The following is a 23,059-nucleotide window of genomic DNA, read 5'->3' as shown; positions in this document are numbered from 1 at the left end:
ATATTTAACATGAAGCTATTGACAAAACTGGGATTTTAAATCGAATCCACCTTACTTGATTGGATGATTATTTTTCGACCCCGCCCTTCACAAACATAACAAACCGGTCCAATGAGACAGGAAACTTCAGAGTAATACCGACCAAAAAAGGGAGAGCTTAAAACAGTTTACCAGAAAAAGGTTATTGGTCATGACTTACAAAAGGAAACACATATATTATTTTTAATAAAACCTGGAAACAGGTAAGGCCTATACACTTTTTATTTCTCATTAGGCTAAAACGAGTTCTGAAGTGCGTGTCCGGCGCGTTTACCTGTTGACAGGTGATTGAAGTCCAAGTATTTATCCAACAAATAGTGCTAAAATCTACTCAATTATTTAAGAACATTAACCTGTAGCTGGAATAAGAGTTAAGATTATACTCTATCACCTTACAGAGACACAACGGACTAAAGGCTTGGCCTTTAATTCCTTCGCAAATGAATACGCAATATAATAAAATGAAATGAAAACTTCCCGGGCTGTTATCCTAATGTGCGCTCGTGCTCATTCAGATCGGTCACCCATGTCTGATTATATTGTTTTTCAAATCGTGAGTTGTTCTAGGTATGAATACACTATGTATGTTAACATATATTTAATGTTATTAACTTTTAACGTTTGTGGTGATCGTGTCATTTAAAATCGATTCATTGTTTGTTATGAGAAAAATACTGTAAATGTAAGTAAAAGACACCATTCAGTGGTGAGACTTTTCTGAGAGGAGAATCCCAGTTGCACCATAGAGGAAACATGAAGAAACGACACCTGAACGTCACACACACACACACACACACACACACACACACACACACACACACACACACACACACACAGCGCGTATTCTCGCGCGCGCAGCGTCTCACACCCCATGTTCCAGGCTCATTTGCCATAAGGCCGCCTGATGCACTGCAAGCTGATGTGAGCAAAACACGCAGTCTGATGTGTGAGGTTACTTCATGTGCACAGTAACCTATTGGCATTTCACATCTAAGTGGGTAAAGAATTTATTTTTTCTGTATGAGGATTATAGTATAAACTTTGATCAGTGTATATATATATATATATATATATGTATATTTACATATTTATGATCTTTTTTATATATATGTATATATTTATATATTTTTTTATTATATATATAATTTTTAAAAAATTTTCATATTTATAATTTACTGTGGTCTCAAGATGAATAGCCAGGCTATTCATTGTTAATTGCCCAAGGTCCTGGAGAACAGACATCCTATAGTGACTCAACCAGTACGGTGTGTTTGCTTCCAACCTTCAGTCATTTTTGCCATTCCTTATTCTAAAGCTATCTCTTCACTTAAGAGGATTGGCATTAGGAACCCTTTCTGAGAGATTAAGTCAAGCTTTGTTTATGGATATTTGGATAAATTATTTAGCTATGTGCTTTCAGCTGGGGTTTGGGTGGAACAGGGCAGAATGATCCATGAGCTGTGCATGCAGCATCAAAAAAACAGCAGCATTTTTAAAAGGAGAAAGAAAGGTGTACACTCTGTTTTCAAACCTGACCTTTCTCTTTTTTTGCTGTTATTATGCAAAACAATCTTTGAAAATAAGTGTTCGCAAGCACAGAGCCTTAACGAGTGTTGTATTGTGATGATATGATTAACAACAGTTACATTCAGACGGATGTAAATAGCCTTTGACATCTGTCTTTTAAAACTATGTAATTCTTTTTTTTTTTTTTTTTTGCAATTCTTGGTAAGTAGGTGTAAAAGTTGGGTAATGAACCCATATATTTCATATTTCTTCATATTTGACGCACAGCAGTAAAAACTAAAGCACCACTTTTTTTCAAGGCTACAAACAGAACTGACCAGTACTTTGCAGAGCACAACGTCCCCAAATATGCAGTTATAGGTGCAGGATTTCCCACATTTGCCCAACCTCATCACATTACACTCTTAGCATCACGCCATCTCCCAATGTAACAGGAGACCAGACTGAACTCTGGTGGACCATTTATAGAAATAAACACATTTTCATCACACAATGCCCCAAATGCTATATTTCAATAATTAATTAAAAAGAACAGGTTCACTCTAATATGATCTACTATGTTTGTTTATCAGTTAAGAACTAAATGATAAACTGTTAATTGGACAGCATGTCTGTATTTATAGTGAAACTGTATAACACATGATGTACACAATAAATCATTAATATTTACCCCATTGTCCACATCTTTGTAAGACCAAACTTTAGCTCATGAGTCAGTGGAGGTCGTCCTCAGCATGGAGGACATACTGTACACTGAGACACAGACCGATACCAACTATAATAAAGAAGGAAACAACACACAGAAAAACAACAGTAAATAATAAACAATAACAACAGCGACAATAACTAGAACGTAAAGTTGAGGTGATTTGAGTTGGTTTGAGAAAGCTGGTTATAACAGCCTGGAAACTATGGCTATGTTAACTGAAAACCAGGATTTCCCAGTTGGGCCCAGTAGTTTAACCAGTACAGCAAATGTAGTTGTTCTATCTTTACAGCTGAAGGAGTTCTAACATTTCCTATGGGGGTATGGAGGGCTGAATGAAAGGATATAAGGGGTGGATAGGGATAGTCAACATTATGGTATTTTTCCACATTTCTGTTTAATATTGAATTCAACTTTATTGCCATTATGCTGAAACAGGGTTGTACAGCACAACGAAATACATTTAGGCTAGGCCTCAGTGCAATGACATACTACAAAATCAAAATCACAAAATCACAGCAGCAGTTACATATAACATAGTGCAGGACAACATAGTGCAAGACAGGCAACAGACATTAAATGAGCAAGGTAAGAATGTAAAATGGATAACGGTATAGGGTGTGAAATATATGTATGTACTGTATGTACAGTGTGTGTGAATAGCAGAGGTGCAACAGTGACTGAGGTAGGAACATAGCAGGTAAATGGGGAATGGGACAGGGATAAAGTGCATGGTGCAAATGAGCTGGTGGACTGGTCTCTGGACTGATGGCAAATCTGAGATATAGTCGGGGGGGGGGGGGGGAGTCTTGTGGTTCTGGCTTTGATGTTCCTGTACCTCCTTCCAGATGGCAGAGGCTGGAACAGCCGATGGCTGGGGTGTGTGGGGTTGGAGGAGATGCAGAGGGCCTTCCTCAACATCTCTTGTTGTAAAGATCCTGCATGGGTGGGAGGGCAGCCGAGGTGATGCGCTGGGCAGTTTTCACCACTCTCTGCAGGGCCTTGTGTTCAGCAGCAGTAGCACTGCCGTACCAGACCGTGATACAGCTGCTCAGAATGCTCTCCACTGTGGACCTGTAGAAGTTGCAGAGAAGCTGTTGTGGCAGGTTGACTTTCTTCAGCCGTCGGAGGAAGTGGAGCCTTTGCTGTGCTTTCCTGATGATATGGGATGTGTTCATTGACCAGGTGAGATCCTCAGAAATGTGGACTCTGAGGCTCGAACTTGATGTTGCTCACTCTCTCCACCATCGTCTCCTCGATGCTCAGAGGTACATGCACTCTGCTTCCTCGTCTCAACAATCAGCTCCTTGGTTTTGCTGACATTGAGAGAGAGTTTGTTGGCATCGCACCACTCGGCGAGGAGCCTCACCTCTTCCCGCTCCCTCATCATCGTTGGTGATGTTGCCGATGACTGTAGTGTCATCAGCGAACTTGATGATTGTGTTGGTGCTGTATTTGGTGGAGCAGTCTTGGGTGTACAGGGTGAAGAGTAGGGGTGAGAGTACACAGCCTTGTGGGCATCCGGTGCTGAGTGTGAGGGTGGGGGAGGTGTGGGAACCCATGATGTATAATAATATATATTATAATAAAATAGTAAATCTATATATTATAATATATAATATAAAGTCCTGTTTAATCTAAATCTAAACTGTTATACAATATACAGACTAATTGACTCCTTGAAAGATCATTGACTCAAGTTGAAAACATAGTCACATGCCTCTACCAGTCCAGGACACACAGATGTAAGTTTTGTGAGACGACTACCTTGCGTCACAGTTGCCATGGCATCATGGCTCCCATGACATCATGGTCCTCACAGTGACACAGACCCACGTGTTTTTTGTTTTGGTTTTTTCCTGTTCCACCTCCTTGTTTCGGTATTTAAGCGCTGTGTTTTGTTAGTGTTGGTTATAGTATGGTTTGTTACTTACCAACTTCCCTGGCGTTAGTTGTTTTAGTTTATCCATTTTAAGTTTGGCTTTGTCTTTGCTTTTATGTTCCTGTAGTTTTTTGCAACAATTAGTCACAATTAGTAAGTCTTAGTGGTAAACCAATTAGTAAACCTTTATGGACCTTTTCTTTTTGGAGTACTTTTCTATTTTTTTTTTTGTATTGTTAATTTTACTACGTTGTGTTGTTTAGCACAGATTGCTTTGTGTTTAGTCATATCTCTCACTTTATAATCTTATATTAAACTAACAGTATTCATTTCATATCCTGAGCAATGTTGCTTGGTGTTTCTCAGCAGTTGTGTGAGATTATTTATTATTTATCAGTGGTTGTACACTAGTCTACCAACATCTGACTAAAACATGAGAAGTCTCACTTCATTACAAACACTCGTCTCACACCTGGCCTGTCCCCCCACATTGTTAGGCAATCCTACCTTACAGGTACATTCACAGGTCACCAGCCCCCCCCCCCCCCCCCCCCCCAGTCTGGTCGTGAAGAGTGACCTTTTGACTCTAGGACCACTCTTCACAGGATATGATGTGCATGGTGGACCACTGGGAACACTACTATAGGATGTTGAGGGAGCTGTGAAAATAGACCTGGTACAAGTTCATAATATACAGTTGCTGTGGTTTTGACATTTGTCAGTGTCACTGCTGGGTTGAGAGTGGTCAGTAGAGGCCATGTAGTCAGAATAAGTAATGATGTAGTGGCTGATGCAAATTGTGTCTGACCACTCATGCAAATTGTGTTGGCTGTACACGTATGATTTTTTACGTTTCTAAAAAAAAAAGAGTGTAAAAAGAGTGTATTACGAGTGTATTTGTCTCTTGTTTACCAAGTTTCTTGGTAGTAGAAATGATGAAGAGATTTACTATTTCTGATGGTTTTAACATGACAAAGTTACACAGGTGTTACACTAAATGCATACAATCACATTTTTAAATCAGTGACAGTATGGCTCCTGTTAACTGATGCCTAGAGCCACTTACATGGCCATGTTTTTACCATTATGAAGTGCTTTAGGAATGAGGAAATGACATGACTGGGACTGACTGTTTTCATGTAGGCTACTTGTGTGTGTGTGTGTGTGTGTGTGTGTGTGTGTGTGTGTGTAGGGGGGGATTTGATAGTGTTGTAGGTTCAATAATATACACTTTGAACCAACTTGTAATTATCTGTTACATTTTTCATTAATTTTACCTTTATTATCTTGCTCTTTTAAAATGTTCATTTAGACATCAAAGGAAGAGCCATCAGAATGGAGACCAAGAAGAGTACTGTCTTCACCAGACTGCGAGAGAAAGCCAAGCCCCTTTTTAATATGAAGAAAGGAAGGAGGAACAGGAAGACCCCCCTGACATACCGCAGGAGCATATCAGTACCGGACCTTCGGTGCACCGTGCCCACTCCATCACTGCTAGACTCTCTGGCCCAGCCTCGAGACCCTGACACTGGTTCCTTTTCTGACATAAAGAGCAATTTTTATCTGGAAGAAGCAGACACTGAAACCTCAAGTCTGGCTTACTCGGACAACTTTGCTGTAACAGACGAGCCGTCCAAGTGCAGTGACCAGTTCACCTTTCCATTAGACATGGATCCTACTCTAGAGACAGCACCCCCCAGTGGCCTCCCAGAGCAGCTTCCTGTTCCCCGCACACCACTGTTAACTCAGGATGTGGACCAGTTCAGCTTCCCGGACACACTTTCCCAGCACACATTGCCTGAGATTGACATCCTTCTGACCTCGGAGATGCCAGCTTTTGTCGAGGCCCCTCTCAGAAAGGCTTCCTCCGACAACAGGCCGTTCAGCCTCTCGGACTCACTCTCCTCTGCCGTGCTACCAGAACTTGACATCCTTTTACCCTCAGAAAAGCCTGTTTTTTTGGAGGTCCCTGCCAGAAAGGATAAGCAGGATAAGAGGGTGGAGGAGAGGGACAGGACCACCACATGGTACATAGGTCACCTGGACTCGGAGTCGGCATGTAGCACACCATCGGATGATCGCTCCTGCAGTCCCTGTCCTCCCGAGCAGGAGCTCACTGAGGCCACATCACCAATATCCAGAGACATGTGCATTGCTGGAACGGCTGAGAACCTTTTTGAAGTCAGCATTGGGATATATATATTTCACATGAGATGTTGACTTTGTTTCATGTCATTTCTGACACTGACCCCAATTCATGACAAAAAAAATAAAAAAATCTGTCTTAGCAGGTGACCAACGAGAGCAATGACTACGATACAGATCCATCCAGAAGAGAGATGCTAGTAAGTGATGAGTAGTGTGCATTTCTGTTGCATGTGTATGTCTCACAGACAGGTGGCGCTCTGGGACCAGACCTTTTTCTCATATGTTCACAATACATGAGCAGTTCGCCTTATTTTACTCTCAGACGAAACTTATGGCCCACGTTTCTACTCACATAATCAATCTAGTTTAAAACCATCAGGATCTACTGATCTTTTTATGGCAGCAGTGTTTTCCACAGCATATACAAATCTGTGAACTTTGATAGCTCATGCTAAACTTGCCTATGAATACATAACTAATACAGGAGCAATTTACCTGTTACAATTCCTGCACTGCTAAGGATTAAGGTACCCTGAATTTATGAAAAGTTATGACCAAAAACTATATTGCAATATTAAAAAGGTCTGCCAATCACATTGACATTCATAATACAGTAAGGATATGTTATGTCCTCAAGCATCTGAAACTTAGTTCTGTACAGAGTTCAGCAGGAAGCAGTGAAGTGCAGGTTGGCTCGGCTGGTCAGAAGGTTCAGTACATCCTCAGCGTCGTCCTAAAGGAGGGAAGAAACCTGGTGATCAGAGACCGCTGTGGTAGGCACGCCCTTCGTCTCATGCTATTGAACTGTGACTTGCAGGGCTATATACTGCTCTTGCTCTTTGGTTATGAACTCAACATCTAAGGCACGGCCTTTTAGATCACTTTCACACTTCTTCTTTATTACTTTATTACTGAAATTCAGCTAGGAGTCAGACTCACCTTTTGTGACATTACCGCAGATTATCACAGACAGACATAGAAGTGTCAACAAACCTGACTTATCATCAGTGACCAAAAATACTTTTTTTCGCCTGGTGTTACTGTGAAACATAGATGAAATCATCCAAAAATATATGCAAAGTGTCTTGCATGGCAACATACTTGGCCCAGGTGTAGCTGTTTGCATGTTCGGAATACCTGATCTTTAAAAAGAATGCATTGTTCTCATTTCCCTTTAGCCTGCATGTGGCAACTTGACTAACTAATCATTAGTGTTAGTGTAGAATTTTTATAGAGTGCCAGTCGAGGAAAGTTGGACATCTAAAGCTCAGTTCTTAGCTGATCTGCATGAGCGTGAGGCTTCACATGCTTTCTAGTAACCGCACTGATGTTCTTTGTTCTTTCACAAACACACTCTCCGAGGCCTCTCCAGATTTAGAGGTTTATCACAGTATATAAAACTAGAAAGAAACACAACCTGGGAATTTGCTTTTTGCTAAGGAAATGCAGTTTGAATGTGGTTTTGTTAGTTTCATATCTGATAGTGTAATGTCTTAATCCCATGACAGTATGTCATACTCTCCTTTGTATTCACTCCTAGTCACTAACATCAGTCACTAACACCAGCTCCCCTTCTCTGATGGCTGGAGAGATAGCCAATCAGTGATCTGGGAGGCTTTAGTCAACAGGATGACTGAGCTGAGACAGCAGCCAGGCACGTGGTCGGACCAGAACGGAACAGTCACACTCACTTCAGGCCCCTCCCTAATGGTTACAGTGTTAAGACATGGTGTCAGAAACAACTTTTTTTTCCTCCCTGACAAGCAGTGCTTGTGGCCTAACAGCCAAATCATGTGGCCATGGGATGGGCCCACCTAGCGCTTGTGTTTGGGGCTCTGGCAGAGGCGTCAAGACTTTCTCTTGAAATGCAAATGAACTGGCCAATCAGAAAGCAGAGTCCCCAGTCCCCACGAGCGCGGTCTTTACGGCTGGGAGCGGCCGGCGGCTGAATTCCGCACATATTCCGCAGCACCTCGCCTCTTACGCGGACACGGACAGGCAGGACTCTTCACCAGAGCCTCCTGCCTGAGAAGTGTTTACTGCCATCTTTGGCACAAATGGACTGAGTGCAATTCCATTTGATTCCTCAGATCCAGTGCCAGTGTGTTTGGCAGGCCTTGCCAACTTGATTGGGCACCTAATTCTCCTGATGAGTGTCACAGGTGTATGCCCAGAGGCTGTTAATTACTATCACCCCCTCATTCTTCCTCATAATTGCAATATTCCAGTCATATTCCTTACAGCCAGATGATTCTTGTAATGGGGTGACTCGTTCCAGTATTTCCAAAATGAGCAGTTATTGATGATAAAATGAAGACTAGATGTTACAAAATGGAGACTGCTTAAAATTGAAAACCTCCTCAGAATTTAAATTCCCATTGAAGGGGAGTATATTGTTTGCTGTGAGGAATAGGAAGGATCTAGTTTTCGAGTGAGGTGAAATACGTCACCATCTGCTGGTAGTGACATCAAACAGCATCTAAAATCTGCCTGCAGTGCTCATGATCACTCAGTATTACAGAATGACTCCCTGTCTTGGCCTAGGTGTCAGGGATATGGTGTTCCACATAGTGGACAACTATTTACAGATGGAATTAGAAAATAGATTACAGTGTAGTGTATAGACTGTTATAAAAAAAAGCTAATTGTATGCTGTAATAGTTTAGCTCCTTCTAAACAGTGGTGCGAGATGACTTAGAGAATTACACTGATCTGCACCCCTGATAGGACTTCATACCCTGGAATTAAAGATGTATATGAAGTAAAACACATTTATTATGTTGTTTAATATACTGTAATGATATAAATAGTTCCATTTATACTTTTGAATGACACAAACAAACATATCCGTTAAAGTACTTCTCAGCTCTGGTTAAGGCTGGACGTGTCCTGGACATGTCTGTCCATCTGGGTAAGACTGTGGCTGGACGTGTCTGTCCGTCTGGGTAAGACTGGCTGGACATGTCTGTCCGTCTGGGTAAGATTGTGGTTGGACGTGTCCATCTATCTGGGTAAGACTGTGGTTGGACGTAGATGTCCATCTGGGTAAGACTGTGGCTGGACGTGGACGTCCGTCTGGGTAAGACTGTAGCTAGAAGGGTCCGTCTGTTAGGTCGAGACTGTGGCTGGACGTGGACGTCCGTCTGGTACAGTGCCTGAGCTACATCTGTCTCTTCACTAGTGGAGTTCTCATGCTATCTGACTGAACGACACAATAGTAGTGACACAAACACCTACCCCCACACACCCCCACCTACCCCCACACACCCCCACCTACCCCCACACACCCCATTTCGCTTCTATTTGCCTACAAATGAATGCCCCTAGCCTGACCGATACCCCACACCACCACTGTGGCTATGTAGTCTAAAGCTCATCCCCACACACGTTCCCTTTTCCTTCAACCCCCAACCTCACCCAACCCGACACACACACACACACACACACACACACACACACACACACACACACACACACACACACACACACACACACACGCAGCACACAACCTCGGTAATTTCCGCCGTCGCCGTTTCCAGTCACGCTGGAGCTCTTCCCCTGGCTGTGCTCGCCCGTTCCTCCTGTCAGGCTGCCTGGGGGGCTGGCTTGTCAGCGTGTGCCAGCGAGGCGCTGCCTCCTGGAGATGTTCATTTGGAGAGGCGCTCTGACAGCTCTGACAGCCCGTCCCCACAGGGCTTTGGTCATGTGACTCCAGACTTCCCACAGGTTTTCTCAAGCAACCCCTTTATCCGTCCATACAAATGAAGCCATGGGCTCCTTTCTTTTCACTCATATTCCCCCCCCCTCCCCTCTCATCTTCCTACCACCAATCTACATGCCATAGCGCAGACAAAGACACACTGTTCCTCTGCTTGCATTCATGCAGCCGTAGCAGGACAGAGGCTCGTAACAGGGGCTGGGGATTAGCGCCGCATGCTCTTGCTTTCAAGGTGTTTAATTTGCTGGTGATTTGTTTTTTTCTTCCTTTAATATTTTTGGATGTTTTACAATTATGCGGTTCGCGTGATGTCCGCCTCCCTGAAGCCGTGACCAGTTTAAGTACTGCCGGCGCTGCTGTATGAGATGTGTGGATGCTCGTGCAGGTCTGCGTGTGTGTGTGGGCGGTTTACCTGTTCGGGTGGGCCTCAGTGACAATCCCTGCTCATCACCTACTGTCTGGTCATCACGTAGTCATTCCTTTGTGTGTTTTGCCCCATACAAGCTGCTTTCTATGAGGCACTGCTATATTTTTAGGTTAATTCTAATTTCGTATAGAGGACATGAAAGTTTACTTAAAATTGACACTTTAACAGGTACAAGTGACCCATACGTCAAATTCAGATTATACGGCAAGACGCTCTACAAAAGCAAGGTCGTGTACAAGAATCTGAACCCTGTGTGGAACGAGCCCTTCTCCGTCTCCATCAGAACCCTGGACCAGTGCGTCGATGTGATGGTACGGGAGGGAACACCCACGTCTCATAACGCAACCATGCAGGTCACTCTCTGTGCGGCCAGTCTCTTTGTCCTGACCACTGCCGATCCCCGAGCAGGTGTTCGATCGCGACCTGAGATCACATGAGTTCATGGGCTCCAGCGTCATCGATCTCAGCAAACTGGAGCTGGGCAAGTACGTTACTTTGGATCTTTGCAATACAAAGGTCTCTGTAGCTGGATCAGTACACCTTTCACCAATAAAGATGTTGCCAAGTTATCTCCTGCTCCTCCCCTCCTCTGCAGGAAGTCGGAGATGACCTTGGCTTTGCAGGACCCGGACAGCCTGAAAGAGGACATGGGGGTGATCATCTTAGACGCCTCCGTGACCATCCAAGAGGGGCCCACCAAACGATATGTGGGTCCTGAGAACAAAACACAGGACTCGTCTGACACACACAGCGAGTCTTATGTATTGTCCACTGTTCACGACTAACAGGTACCGATTCTTGCTTTTATTTCAGAAGTGGCAACTGAAGAGGAAAGGGAGTTTCAATAAGGTAAATGGTAACATTTATCTGAACTTCAGTGGAACGCCGTGTACACAGCCTGATTTGGATAGCCACGACATTTACATAGCTGGGAACAGACTACTAAACTTAGCTGCACTGTTTGTGATGTTCTGATCTTTCATATTCCACTATTTTTGTATCTTATAAATCAGATCAAAATGTGAGCTCAAATATTATAGCAAAGACAAAGTGTATGTGATGTGAAATGCCCATAGTCTTAATGTATTTACATTCCTTTCCAAAAAACAAAAAAATGCCACTAGAACTTGAGTTTCTATGTGATTTGCCACTGGAGGGCAGTAAATCATTACATTACATCCCAGTAAAACTTAATTTTCAGAAAGTTCTGATGCGGATGGAACATGTTGTTAAGTGACTTTTCCTTTGACTGTCTCAACTAGTGGTTTATAAATTCCCATATGTTTTCTTTCAGAATGATGAAGGTTTTTTTTTACACATTGTATTGAGCGACTGCAGCTGCACTGATTAGCATGTTGCAGTGGTCTGAACATGTTACACTGTCCTGCATTTTGATTAAGCTCAGAAGGACCGAAACTGCCTCATATCCCCAAGAGGCCGATCTCTGAGCAGATCTGGTCAGAGCTGAGAGCTACATAGAATGTTTCCCTTTTCTCTCGTCGTCTCACTTCTGCAGGTACAGCTAAGCTGCATGTACAGACACAGGCGTCGGTTTTCCTTACCTCGCCTTAACGTATCCAGAGAAATTCACTTTAGTTTTGGACAAACTGCAGAGGAAAAACTGCTAAGAAAGTGAGCAAACAGGCTGAAATGTACACAGGGAAATATGGAGGAAAATGTGTCAGTTTTATATTAGGCAAAAGGTGTAAAATTAGATTCGGTTCTCCACAGAGTCTGTTTGATGAAGTTTGTCTGGTCTTTATTTGTGCAGTTTTTTTTTTCTGTGGGTTTTGCTCTGCCGGTTATTCTGCACCTGGGCTTGAATCACATCTCTCCGACGCTACAGCTGAGGCCCGACTCTATTTGACACCTATCGGGGAGAGGCGGAAGACAGTCCTCACGTCTCCCGGTCCCCTCCTCTCCTTCTCTCACACTCCCGCCTCACAGCCGGGCCGACACTGCTGCTGAGACACGGGCTGGCAGCCCGAGCACACACCGTGTGGTGCTGCCTCTCTCTGACAGGGGACTCGAGCTCGCTCACTCGCGCGCGCATGTGTGTGTGTGTGTGTGTGTGTGTGTGTGTCTGTGTGTGTGTGTGTGTGTGTGAGTGTGTGTGTGTGTGTGTGTGTGTGTGTGTGTGTGTGTGTGTGTGTGTGTGTGCGAGAGCTCTCGGAGGCACTCTGCCAGCGTAGGACGGCGAGGATCTGAGCTGTTGCCCATTCCCAGGCATGGCGAGCTATAACCCAGATGTTAAGATGTAATATCACAGCTGTGGACGGATGAGTGAGCGGTGGAAGCCAAGCGAGCTGGGCGTGCAGCGCCTTGCCCCTGGTCCCCATGCTGTCCCACCATATGGAAGCAATCCCCCGACCCTTTTAGCACCAGGAATAGCCTCTCTTTAGGGGCCACTTACTGTTAAGTGGAATTGTTTTATTGGCTACGCAGATCACACGTTTGTCCAAAATAAACACTTGGGATGGCTTGGCTCAGATTAATATTATATTTCTCTCCCAAACACTCTGCAACCCCCCCCCCCCCCCCCCCCTTACAATCCATCCCCCACACCCCTTTTTATCTCTCACTCTCTCTCTCTTTTTTAAAAAGAGTCTTGTTTATGGTAACATGGCAGCTGCATGTACAGAGATGCGCGGGTGTGTTCGGTGGGCGGTGAGGGTTTGCTGTCAACGAGCCGCCGGCTCATCCTGTGACCCACGCGCTTAGACCTCTGCTCTTCATCGGGGAGAGTCTGGGTGGCGTGGAGGCTGGTGGGTGCCGGCCCTCGCCGTGAGGGAGGTGCCTCCACTCCAGTGGCAGCCATGACAGTGGAGAGGGCGCGGGGACACACTCATGGGGCCCTCGCACGGCGCCCTCGCACAGGCCCTTGCACGAGGCCCTCGCACGGCTGTACAAAGCGTGGTGGGCTCATGAAATGCCCACCAAGTCTTTTGGCATTTGTATGTTTTTAGTTGCAGCCCCTCTCCTCACCAGGCTGGTGTAAACGCAGTGAGTTGTGTGTACGATACGGGTGCATTTCTGCTCTCTCTGGTTTCCCCAGGGTCATCCCCAGGTTGTGAGGACCACAGCCGTGGCCCAGAAGAGCCAGGTGTGGAGCGGAGTGTACACGCTGGTGCTGGTGGAGGGTCAGGACATGCCCGACGGCGGCCAGGCCGACGTCTACGTGCGCTTCCGTCTGGGAGAGCAGAGGTGTCGAAGCAAGGTGAGACCGCCCGTTCCCAGCCTTGCCCCTCAGCCCCGCCCCTCAGCCCCGCCCCTCAGCCCCGCCCCTCAGTCCCCTCCTCCACACATCACTTCCGGGTGCCGTGCTGGATCGTTCCAGCTGCAGCAGCTCCTGTCACTTCTGCACACATCCTCCACCCCCACCCTCCACCTCTCTCTCTCCCTTCTCCCCCTCTCTCTCTCCTCTCTCTCTCCACCTCTCTGTCTCCCCTCTCCTTCTCCCTTCTCCCCTCTCTCTCTCTCTCTCCCTCTCTCTCTCTTTCTCCCTCTCTCTCTCCCTCTCTCTCATTAGTTTGCCCGTGGCTGGCACTGACGCTCTCCTCACGCTGTTGCCGCTGCTCTTCACCAGGCTCATTTGTGTACCCAGCATGCTTTGCTCATCTGCCTCCACTTCAACGCCCCCCTTCCCTCCCCTCCCCTCCTCCTCCCCCCACGATTCCAGATTCCACCCAGCGCATGTCATTCTTGTCATTGTTCGCTCTCTCTGTGTGTGTGTGTATTTATATAACCAGCTCCTGCTCTGTTTGGGCCTTACTTGTTTGTTGAACAAAGCGGCTTCTAATTGGACGGTGTCAGCATTTATACTGCCAGGGAGGTGACGGAGGTGTGGTCTCCATGCCTGCTTCACCTCCCCCTCCTCTTGCTCTGGCGTGCTGGCTGACTGAAGCATAACTCACCCGTTAAGTTAGCCGTCTCTGTAGCGGCGCTGCCCCTGGCCTGCTCACTGCATCCACCCTCTCACCACCCTGTCCTCCACCCTCTCACCGCCCTGTCCTCCACCCTCTCACCACCCTGTCCTCCACCCTCTCACCGCCCTGTACTCCACCCTCTCACCACCCTGTCCTCCACCCTCTCACCACCCTGTCCTCCACCCTCTCACCGCCCTGTCCTCCACCCTCTCACCGCCCTGTCCTCCACCCTCTCACCGCCCTGTCCTCCACCCTCTCACCACCTTGTCCTCCACCCTCTCACCACCTTGTCCTCCACCCTCTCATCACCCTGTCCTCCACCCTCTCACCACCTTGTCCTCCACCCTCTCACCACCCTGTCCTCCACACTCTCACCGCCCTGTCCTCCACCCTCTCACCACCCTGTCCTCCACCCTCTCACCGCCCTGTCCTCCACCCTCTCACCGCCCTGTCCTCCACACTCTCACCACCCTGTCCTCCACCCTCTCACCGCCCTGTCCTCCACCCTCTCACCACCCTGTCCTCCACCCTCTCACCGTCCTGTCCTCCACCCTCTCACCACCCTGTCCTCCACCCTCTCCACCTCTCAGTGCTTGTGCATCAGGGCCAGCCCACAGTGGAGGGAGACGTTTGACTTCAACCGCTTCGCTGATGGCCAGCCAGACGTGCTGGTGGCGGAGGTGCTCTGTAAGAGGAACCGCAGGTCTGAGGAACTCTGGGGAGCGTAAGTCCTCCTCGGCAGCCACACACACGTTTCAGCTTCACCACTCATTCTTCTGGAAGCCATCGCAGGAACCCTCACTGCCAACTTTCCCTCGCCGTCTCACTCCCCAGACGACGTACTACAGCTCTATATTTAGACACCAACTAAAATTAATTGAGCATCTGATTATTAGCTTATGCTGATTGTGTTGGTGTGTGTGTGTGTGTGTGTGTGTGTGTGTATGTGTGTGTGTGTAAGAGCCGTTCCCCTACTGTTGGTTTGTAAATGCGGTCACTTGTGTGTGCAGACCGGAACTGAACCTGTCCCAGCACCCTCTCTATGAGACGCGTCTGCACACTCTGGTGGTGGGCGCAGGCAAGGGCCGTCTGCTCCTGCAGCTCACGCTCAGGCCCTGCTCCGGAGTCTCCATCTGCGAGCTGAGCGCCGCCCCGCTGGACGAGCCGAGCCACTGCGAGAGGATGCAAGAGCGATACGTTAGTCTCAGCTCCCGCACTTTTACGACTTTGCTTCTTCTCTTTACTGGGCATCAGTCGTCTGCATTGTAGCATCATATGAAACATCTCAGCAAGAACATGAAACGTTGGTGTGAAAGGAACGGTGTGCTTGTTTTTGGGCAGAGTCTCAGGAACACGCTGGCGAGCCTGCAGGACGTCGGGTATCTTCAGGTCAAGGTGGTGAGGGCCACGGACCTTGCGTCGACGGATCTGAGTGGTACTGGTTTGCTTGAAGGTCCAATGGGAAGCTTCTTAGCACCTCGCCGCCCCTCTCGGTCTTCCGTCGTGACCTTTCACCTTCACTTTTGCAGGAAAAAGTGACCCGTTCTGTGTGCTGGAGCTCGGGAACAGCAGACTGCAGACGCCAACCATCTACAAGACCATCCATCCAGAATGGAGAACAGCGTTTACACTGTGAGTGGCAAAACATTCGTGAGTCTAATGGACAGACTTGTGGCTTGTGTCCAGGATCACTGTTTACTATGTGTGTTAACTACAAATCACCCATCAATTGATTTACAGCTTCTTCTGTACAGTTTTATTCGTTTTAAAATTAGAGTTTAACCAGTGCATTACGCAGTCATGACCGAACGCTCATATTTCCATAACATTAGTGCAAAGAATTTAATTTAGTTCAATGCAGTCTGAGTTTCTGGCCTTTGTGCAGGCCGATTAAGGACGTCCATGATGTTTTAGTGCTGACTGTTTTTGGGGAAGATGGGGACAAGGCCCCGGATGTCCTGGGAAAAGTCGCCATTCCTCTGCTGACGGTATGCGCAAAAATAGCATTTGTGCCCTTTATATCTGACCTAACTATTTTTATCTGGGAGTGTAAAATGTGACCTTTCTTTATCAAGCATTAATCTTTTCTAGAATATTACTCAGAAAACGCATTTCTATTTACGTACTTGTCTTACTTGGCCATGTTAACGCTTGTCAGTATTGACACAGGTCTCCAGCGGGCAACAGATAAGCAGCCTGTTGAAGAAGGAAGACCTGGCGGGTCCAGCCAAGGGCAGCATCACGCTGGAGATGAATGTTCTGTACAATCCGGTGAGAAACCAGAGTCCAGGGGTGCAGCGTTTCGCACTGCGTACCATACGCACACGCGCTGCTTTCAAAGATACTTTAGACCTGTTCTGACCGAGAGGATGGTTAAAAAAAAAGACAGGAAGAGTGACAACAAAACGTCCTCACTTATCAGTGTGTAACTGAAGGGCTTCTGGTTTTGTTCGTTTCCTCTCACAGGTCAGGGCTGCTGTTAAAACCTTCAAGCCCAGAGAAACGAAGTTTGAGGAGGACAACCCCAAGTTCAATAAAAAGGTGGGTTTATTCATCACATGCTTGATCCTTGTTCGAGTCAACGGTAACCAGCCAATCCTCACACGACTTGACACATTAATATTTATCACCAGCCAAGCTTCCTTTGTAAAAAGCCTTTCCACACCTCACTTAACGTTGCTGTGCGAACATTACGTCCCCGAGCACATCTTGCTAACTACTGTTTTGTCCCCCATTAGCTGTTAGCGCGCAACATTTACCGCGTGAGGAGGCTGAGCACGGCCGTTCTCTACACGCTGCAGTACATTAAGAGCTGCTTCGAGTGGGAGAGCAAAAAGAGGAGCATCACAGCCTTCCTGGTGAGCATGTCTTCCAGCCGCCACGTCTGGAGAACGTCTGCGTAGCCCCTCTTAAAGACGGGACCGACCGACGGCATAACCACACCACTACCGTGACACATGATCATCTTATAGCTCTCAGACAGTGGTCGTTTGTCAACAACCTTCACACTCCCCCCCACCACCCCGTGCCCCACTGTTGTTGGCCTCCAGGGCTTCGCCTTCGTCACGCCCCGTGTGATGGGTGACGTCTGCCCTTCCAAGAGTCCACGGGCCATGGCGCCCTGCTCTGTGCCCAGGTGGCTATTTTTAGAGGCAGGGCTCTCAGGGAGCCTTCTCTGCCCGGATGAGTGGCGCCCCCTAGAGGGGCGGTGCTGCAGGGCTGCGGGTCTGGCCGTCTGGGGAGAGGAGCGTGGGGCGTTACCCATAGCCGCTCACCCACACGGACCTGGGAATCGGCAGGGGCAGCGGGAAGGGGGGGGCTGAGCCACCTCCCGTGTGCCGCCCGCACAGCTGGACGAGCCCTGGTGCAGTCCGATCCGCACGTGTACAGCTGAATAACCAGAGGCAGGAGCTTTATGAAGCATTATGAACTACTCTCTCGAACGACTCTTCCTCGAGGTATTTGACCCCGTGGCCCCCCGAGGCTGACGGCAGCAGGTGGGGAGGCAGCCTGCCACCGCCCCGCCTCCTGCCAGCTCATCAGAGATGTGTTGTGAGAATTCTCTAGCAGTGTGAAGCTAGGTTAATGAACACCTCTCTCTCACTCCCTCCCCCTGTTTTCTCCTGTATGTATGTCTTTAGGCTGTAAGTAACTAAGGTAACTGAGCCAGACATGGGCAGATGGCCTCTGCCTGCCTCTCAGATCTGCATAATCAGACCAGACTCGGTGTCTTTCCTCTGCACTCCCTGTTCCAGGCTGCAGCAGCACCATCCGGCGTGCGTGAGCCTGCCTTTAATATACATTACCATACATTATTTATCATGCAGCCGGAAATCACGGTTCTTAGGGTTTTACACCCATAATGCGCTGGACTCTGATGCGGTTTCCCTGTCGACCACTGCGAGCTCTGACAGCCGAGCCTCTTCCAGGAACACTCAGCCTCCCCGCCACTCAAAACGCCCCGGGCCACGGGTCTGACCTTCCTCAGAGCACAGGGCGTATAGCCCCAGTCCTCCCCAAACTCCCTCAAAAGACAGGGCTTTTTCATCTGCACACAGGGTGAAATTCGTGTGTGTGTGTGTATGTGTGTGAACACATAAAGTAGTGATATAAAGAGTATGTGTATATCTCTATCTAATATAAAATGTATTTTGGGACTACATTGGTTTTGACTCCTGAGGATAAAAGAATAAAGTTGCACATCCATCCAGCCACATTATAAATTCAATCCCAAACATCATCGAAGCTCAGAGTTACTGTAGTATTTTAGTACAGGATAGCAGGCTATGAGAAGATTTTTGAGGCTATATTGTGCCCACCATTTGTTTTTATGTGTATTGTGTCTGTGTGTGTGTGTGTGTGTGTGTGTGTGTGTGTGTGTGTACCCTCTTGAATGTAGAACGTATTGTGTGTAGGGTGTGGGCTTCTCTAACTGGCTGCATAATCTCCTCTCCCTAAGTGGACAAGAGCCTTTTGAAGTTCTCCTCCATATCAGACTGTGGTGTTTGGTTTTAAAATAGCAGCCAGCTCATTAGGTAATCATGAAAGTGTGGTGCGTCTGCATCGAAGGGAGAACTTCCATCCGCAGCCATGCACCCAGTTCCAAACAGAGAAAAACTCAGAATACATTTTATTACTTGTTTATGCTACTGTAATGAGTCTAGAAACTGCACTTATAAGTTTGACAACCACATTCGAGAGAGAGAGAGAGAGAGAGAGAGAGAGAGAGAGAGAGAGAGAGAGAGAGGAAGGAAGACTTTGACAGCTAAAATCTTCATAAAATGCTTTAGATAGGGTCTTTCTAAGACAGAAACAGATGAATGTGGCATGCACCAGCACAGACTGCGGAGGGGTCACGCAGAGTTCTACTTAGCAATGCGCATTTCAGCCTGCAGATGGTGCTATAGCACTGCCAAACATACAAATGGGGGCTGCGCTCAGAACAGGTAGACATTATTCCTCTAATCCAAGAGGAAACCAAGAGGGCTCTAATGGTGAACAGTGAGCTGAAGAAATTCTCCCACTTTTCATCCAAAAAGTTATTAGCATGCAGCCAAACTGTGACACCTTCAGACTTGAAAATTTCCAAGCATTTTTGATAAATCGATGAAAAAATGGATGGGAGAAGAAGACAGAGAAAGCAGAAAAGCATTTACACTTGAAAGCTAATTTGAGCTTTGTTGTCATTAGGGTGTTTTACGGGGTCTATTTAAGTAGAATTAATATTTTAACACACAAGCTTTCTTTAGCAATCAGTAATTGCAACTAGAAAGGAAAACCTGTGCTTGCGTGTGTGTGTATGAATGAAGTGCGCGCGTGTGTGTCTTCGAGCCGTTTTTCTTTTTGACACTGCCAGGTAGAGGCTGCTTTAGACATCATTTGACAGGCTGTGAAATGCTGATTGCTCCACATCACAGACTGTAAAGATGGCATCTGATGAATGTTTGATGCCGTGCAGCTGTAAACACAGTTGGCAGCTATGATTGAGGGTTTTTCTTTCTCTCCCTCTCTCTCTCTCTCTGTCTGTCTGTCTCCGTCCCTGTCTCGGGGCTGGCGGGATGGCCGTGGCTCCGGATGAGAACTGGAGTGAGTTCGAAACAGCCCTGCCAGGCCTGAAGGAGTCACCGCTATCGTGTGGCCCTAGTCTGAGCCATTAACCGGCTTACCGGAATGGCCATGATCAAAGAAATGACCACAGTAGCCACCATTATTCCACTTAACTCTGTCCCTGGTGATGACAAGTTTAAAGTGAGCTGGAAGCTATACTGCATGGTGTTACCCTACTCGTGTTTTAACTTTAGTTTTTTAGGTTTTTAGTTTTTTTTTTGCATTTCCACTGTGGACCAGAGGCATCTGTGAAGTAAATCTTTCTTTGTCCATTTTTTCTTCATTTTTCTCTTTTAAAAGTTTGCAGTGTGCCTGTGCCTGGCTGTTGGGACAAAAATGTGTGTGGTGTGTGTGTGTATGTTTGTGTATGTGTCCCTCACACTGTCTCGTGGGGCTTAGTCTCCAAGCGCTTCAGGCACCTGTCATGGAGCTTGCATGGTGGATATGACAACAAGAAGAGGCCTCAATGACGAAATGTGTGCACGGTCTTTTCTTCAAACCCTCCTCTGATCGATTAATAATTAACGACGCGGACTGGGGCCGCCACTAAGCGTGGCGAGATGGCTGAGCCTTTGACAGGGCCAGTGTTATTGAGATGTGCACGCCTGGTGTCATCTCCCGGTTCCCGAGGCACAGCGATGACCTAATGGACCCGCCCTCTCATCATGTGCGCTGACAGGCCTGCCAAGTGGCCAATCCCGTCTCACACTCACAAACGGCTTCAAAATGCTCCTGCATGAGCTCGAATGCAACTGACCTTTTCCTCATTCGGCTGCACATGGACCCTCTCATTTTTATGTATATGTATACATTAGAGCTGTGAGCATATGGAATGCTGTGTTTTCTCACCCACTTGTCGACACGCTTGTCCATGTTTTACATATGCATATTTAATTTGATGTGATATTTGTGTGCTAACTTGTGGGTAGAGCTGCACTAACTCTCAGGAAGCCCGCGTGTCGTGCACAAGGCCCTATGTTTAACCCTAGTGTCTAAGTGTGTGTGTGTCTCACAATTGCAATGACCGACCAACCAACACGCCTGCCACCTTCCCAGCGGGAGAGGACGGCCCTCCCCAGGCGTGGGTGGCCGAGGCCCTGACTGACCCCTGTCCGGCCTCGTCTCTGGCACACGTGCTGGGGTGTGCGTGAGCTGAGCTGACACGTGGGCCCCGGAGGCCCTGGGGAGAGACGGCTGGCGTGACGGATCCGTGAGCCAGAAGGTCGTTGAGTGTTAGTGCTGGCGACACAGATTAAACACTGGTGGCCAGAGCAGCGAGGGTGGGGTCGCTGTGCCAGCCTCTGACAGCCACCCTGCTCCCTGCTCCACCACCTTCTCCACGCAGGCAGCAGAACAGCCCGTCAGCCACTACATGGGCCCCAGCCTGCCAGGCTGCAGAGGAGGGAGTGGGCACTACCGGGCCTGCGTGAAGAACAGAGCTATGGAGCACGGGCTCCTTTGGCTTTGCCTTACTTCCTGTGTAGACATAAAACAGTTATTATCCTCGAATAGTTGTAGGTTTGGTTGTTCGTTTGCGATATATATTTACATATATATATATGAGAGATATTAAAAATTGTAGAAAGTTTCCAGAGAAACAGGATGATTTGGACAGAGGTCCTTCATCAGCTGTGCAAGCAAAGTGCTACATATATCTACATTTTATTAAATATATATAATGTATGTATGTATGTATATTATGCTCTTGGACCTCAGCCTGTTACTGAATTCATTAAGATCAAAGTAATAGCAGTAATACTAACCTAGGCAGAGATGCTTTTCAGTGTTGTAAACGCCATTACTTCTGACACTGTGCTGTTTAGTCTGAGTCATGTTGCCTGCTAAAGATGCTAATGGCAGAGATGATATTTACGCCGTCCTGGGCGCAGCGTGTAAGATGAAGCTGTCTTTCAGCCCTCCCTCTCAGCGCTTGTTGATAAGGCTCGAGTGGAATGTATGTGAAATATTTATTCAGTGTTAGCTGTGAGCTGTTCGCCTGGCCACCCACTCTCTCTGCCCTGAAAGGAAACCGTCTCAGGGCTTCCTTCCATCGCCTCTGACACCCTCTGGATGACTGGCTGCCGCTCACCACAGACGCCCGGTCTCACTGGCCCTACGCTGGCAGCAGTATCAGAGGGTGGCATGCAGCCCCACGGCCAGCACCAGCCCCCGACGGCTCTGCCCCTCTGCCCCTCGCTCTCCCGCACGGGCGGGGTACAGACAGGCGGGGGCACTGCAGTCACTGGGGCCTTTGATTAATTATTAATGCTGTCTTTTTTGTACTTTAATTGAGAAAGCAATGCAGATTACTCTGGCTGCCCTGTGATTGATCTTGGAAAGTTTTTTTTTTTTTTACATTCATATTTTTCTCTTTACACCCACACACACACACACACAATCTCTCTCTCTGTCACAGCCCCCCCTCCCCCCACAAAGCCTGTGGTCATTAGTCAGCCTTGTTAAACTTGTTCCGATATGTTCATATCATTTGGCTCTGCCCCACAGCACTCCTGCTGGCCCTCACTGGGCTGCTTGGCACAGCCACTAGCAACTCTGTCTCCGTGCTCCTCACAGCCCTGCGTGACATAAATCCATACCAAACACTCAGACTTCCTCCCAACGCCGTAACGATCCACTGCACATGCGAAGTGATTGCACATTCATACAGTCCTTGTCAAATGCTCAGTCTAATGGTCTGGGAAGAAGAGGATTATATACAGTAAAATGACGTCTTGGTCCTTTTAAGTAGTTCATTCAGCATGGATTTAGTGTGGCTCCTTTGGGGCCTGTTTTAGTCAACAGTTCTGAAACTTGAAATCCGATTTTGCTTCTAGACCAATATTCTTCATGTCACGCACACATAAGCAACGATCGCCTTTTGTCCTAATTTTTAGTTTTTTATGTATCCCTCCTGCGTACAAAATCCACATTCACAAGTAGGACGCTGCATCGCCGTCTCGCTGTGCTAAAACCTCACATGTGGAGGCGGCTGTGGAGAACATTTTCCTCCTCTTTTAGTGCGTCTCTGGGCAGTCTGGACTGGTAGCCTCTCCCCATTCCCGTTTAATCAATTTGCAGG

General features: G+C 47.2%; 1 protein-coding gene across 2 annotated transcripts in view; it reads left to right on the top strand.

The window, feature by feature from the left end:
• The first annotated feature begins 120 nt into the window (after positions 1–120).
• Positions 121–23,059, top strand: part of mctp2a (multiple C2 domains, transmembrane 2a) — a 37,475-nt gene continuing 14,536 nt past the window's right edge. The window contains exons 1-17 of one of the 2 annotated variants that reach the window (XM_076991413.1): positions 121–242; positions 5,467–6,335; positions 6,446–6,499; positions 6,964–7,075; positions 10,616–10,758; positions 10,856–10,932; positions 11,043–11,154; positions 11,261–11,296; positions 13,503–13,664; positions 14,964–15,097; positions 15,384–15,570; positions 15,715–15,808; positions 15,903–16,005; positions 16,259–16,361; positions 16,543–16,644; positions 16,840–16,914; positions 17,112–17,231. In XM_076991413.1, the coding sequence (XP_076847528.1) occupies positions 5,490–6,335; positions 6,446–6,499; positions 6,964–7,075; positions 10,616–10,758; positions 10,856–10,932; positions 11,043–11,154; positions 11,261–11,296; positions 13,503–13,664; positions 14,964–15,097; positions 15,384–15,570; positions 15,715–15,808; positions 15,903–16,005; positions 16,259–16,361; positions 16,543–16,644; positions 16,840–16,914; positions 17,112–17,231 (2,460 nt within the window). In that variant the 5' untranslated portion in view covers positions 121–242; positions 5,467–5,489. Of the gene's footprint in view, positions 243–5,466; positions 6,336–6,442; positions 6,500–6,963; positions 7,076–10,615; positions 10,759–10,855; positions 10,933–11,042; positions 11,155–11,260; positions 11,297–13,502; positions 13,665–14,963; positions 15,098–15,383; positions 15,571–15,714; positions 15,809–15,902; positions 16,006–16,258; positions 16,362–16,542; positions 16,645–16,839; positions 16,915–17,111; positions 17,232–23,059 lie in introns of both variants that reach the window. The other variant, XM_076991403.1, reaches the window with a different exon arrangement.

Source organism: Brachyhypopomus gauderio, chromosome 2, assembly GCF_052324685.1.
Source record: "Brachyhypopomus gauderio isolate BG-103 chromosome 2, BGAUD_0.2, whole genome shotgun sequence".
NCBI lineage: Eukaryota > Metazoa > Chordata > Actinopteri > Gymnotiformes > Hypopomidae > Brachyhypopomus > Brachyhypopomus gauderio.
The sequence above is the reverse complement of the archived record's forward strand: the minus strand, read 5'-3'. Positions and strand labels throughout refer to the sequence as shown.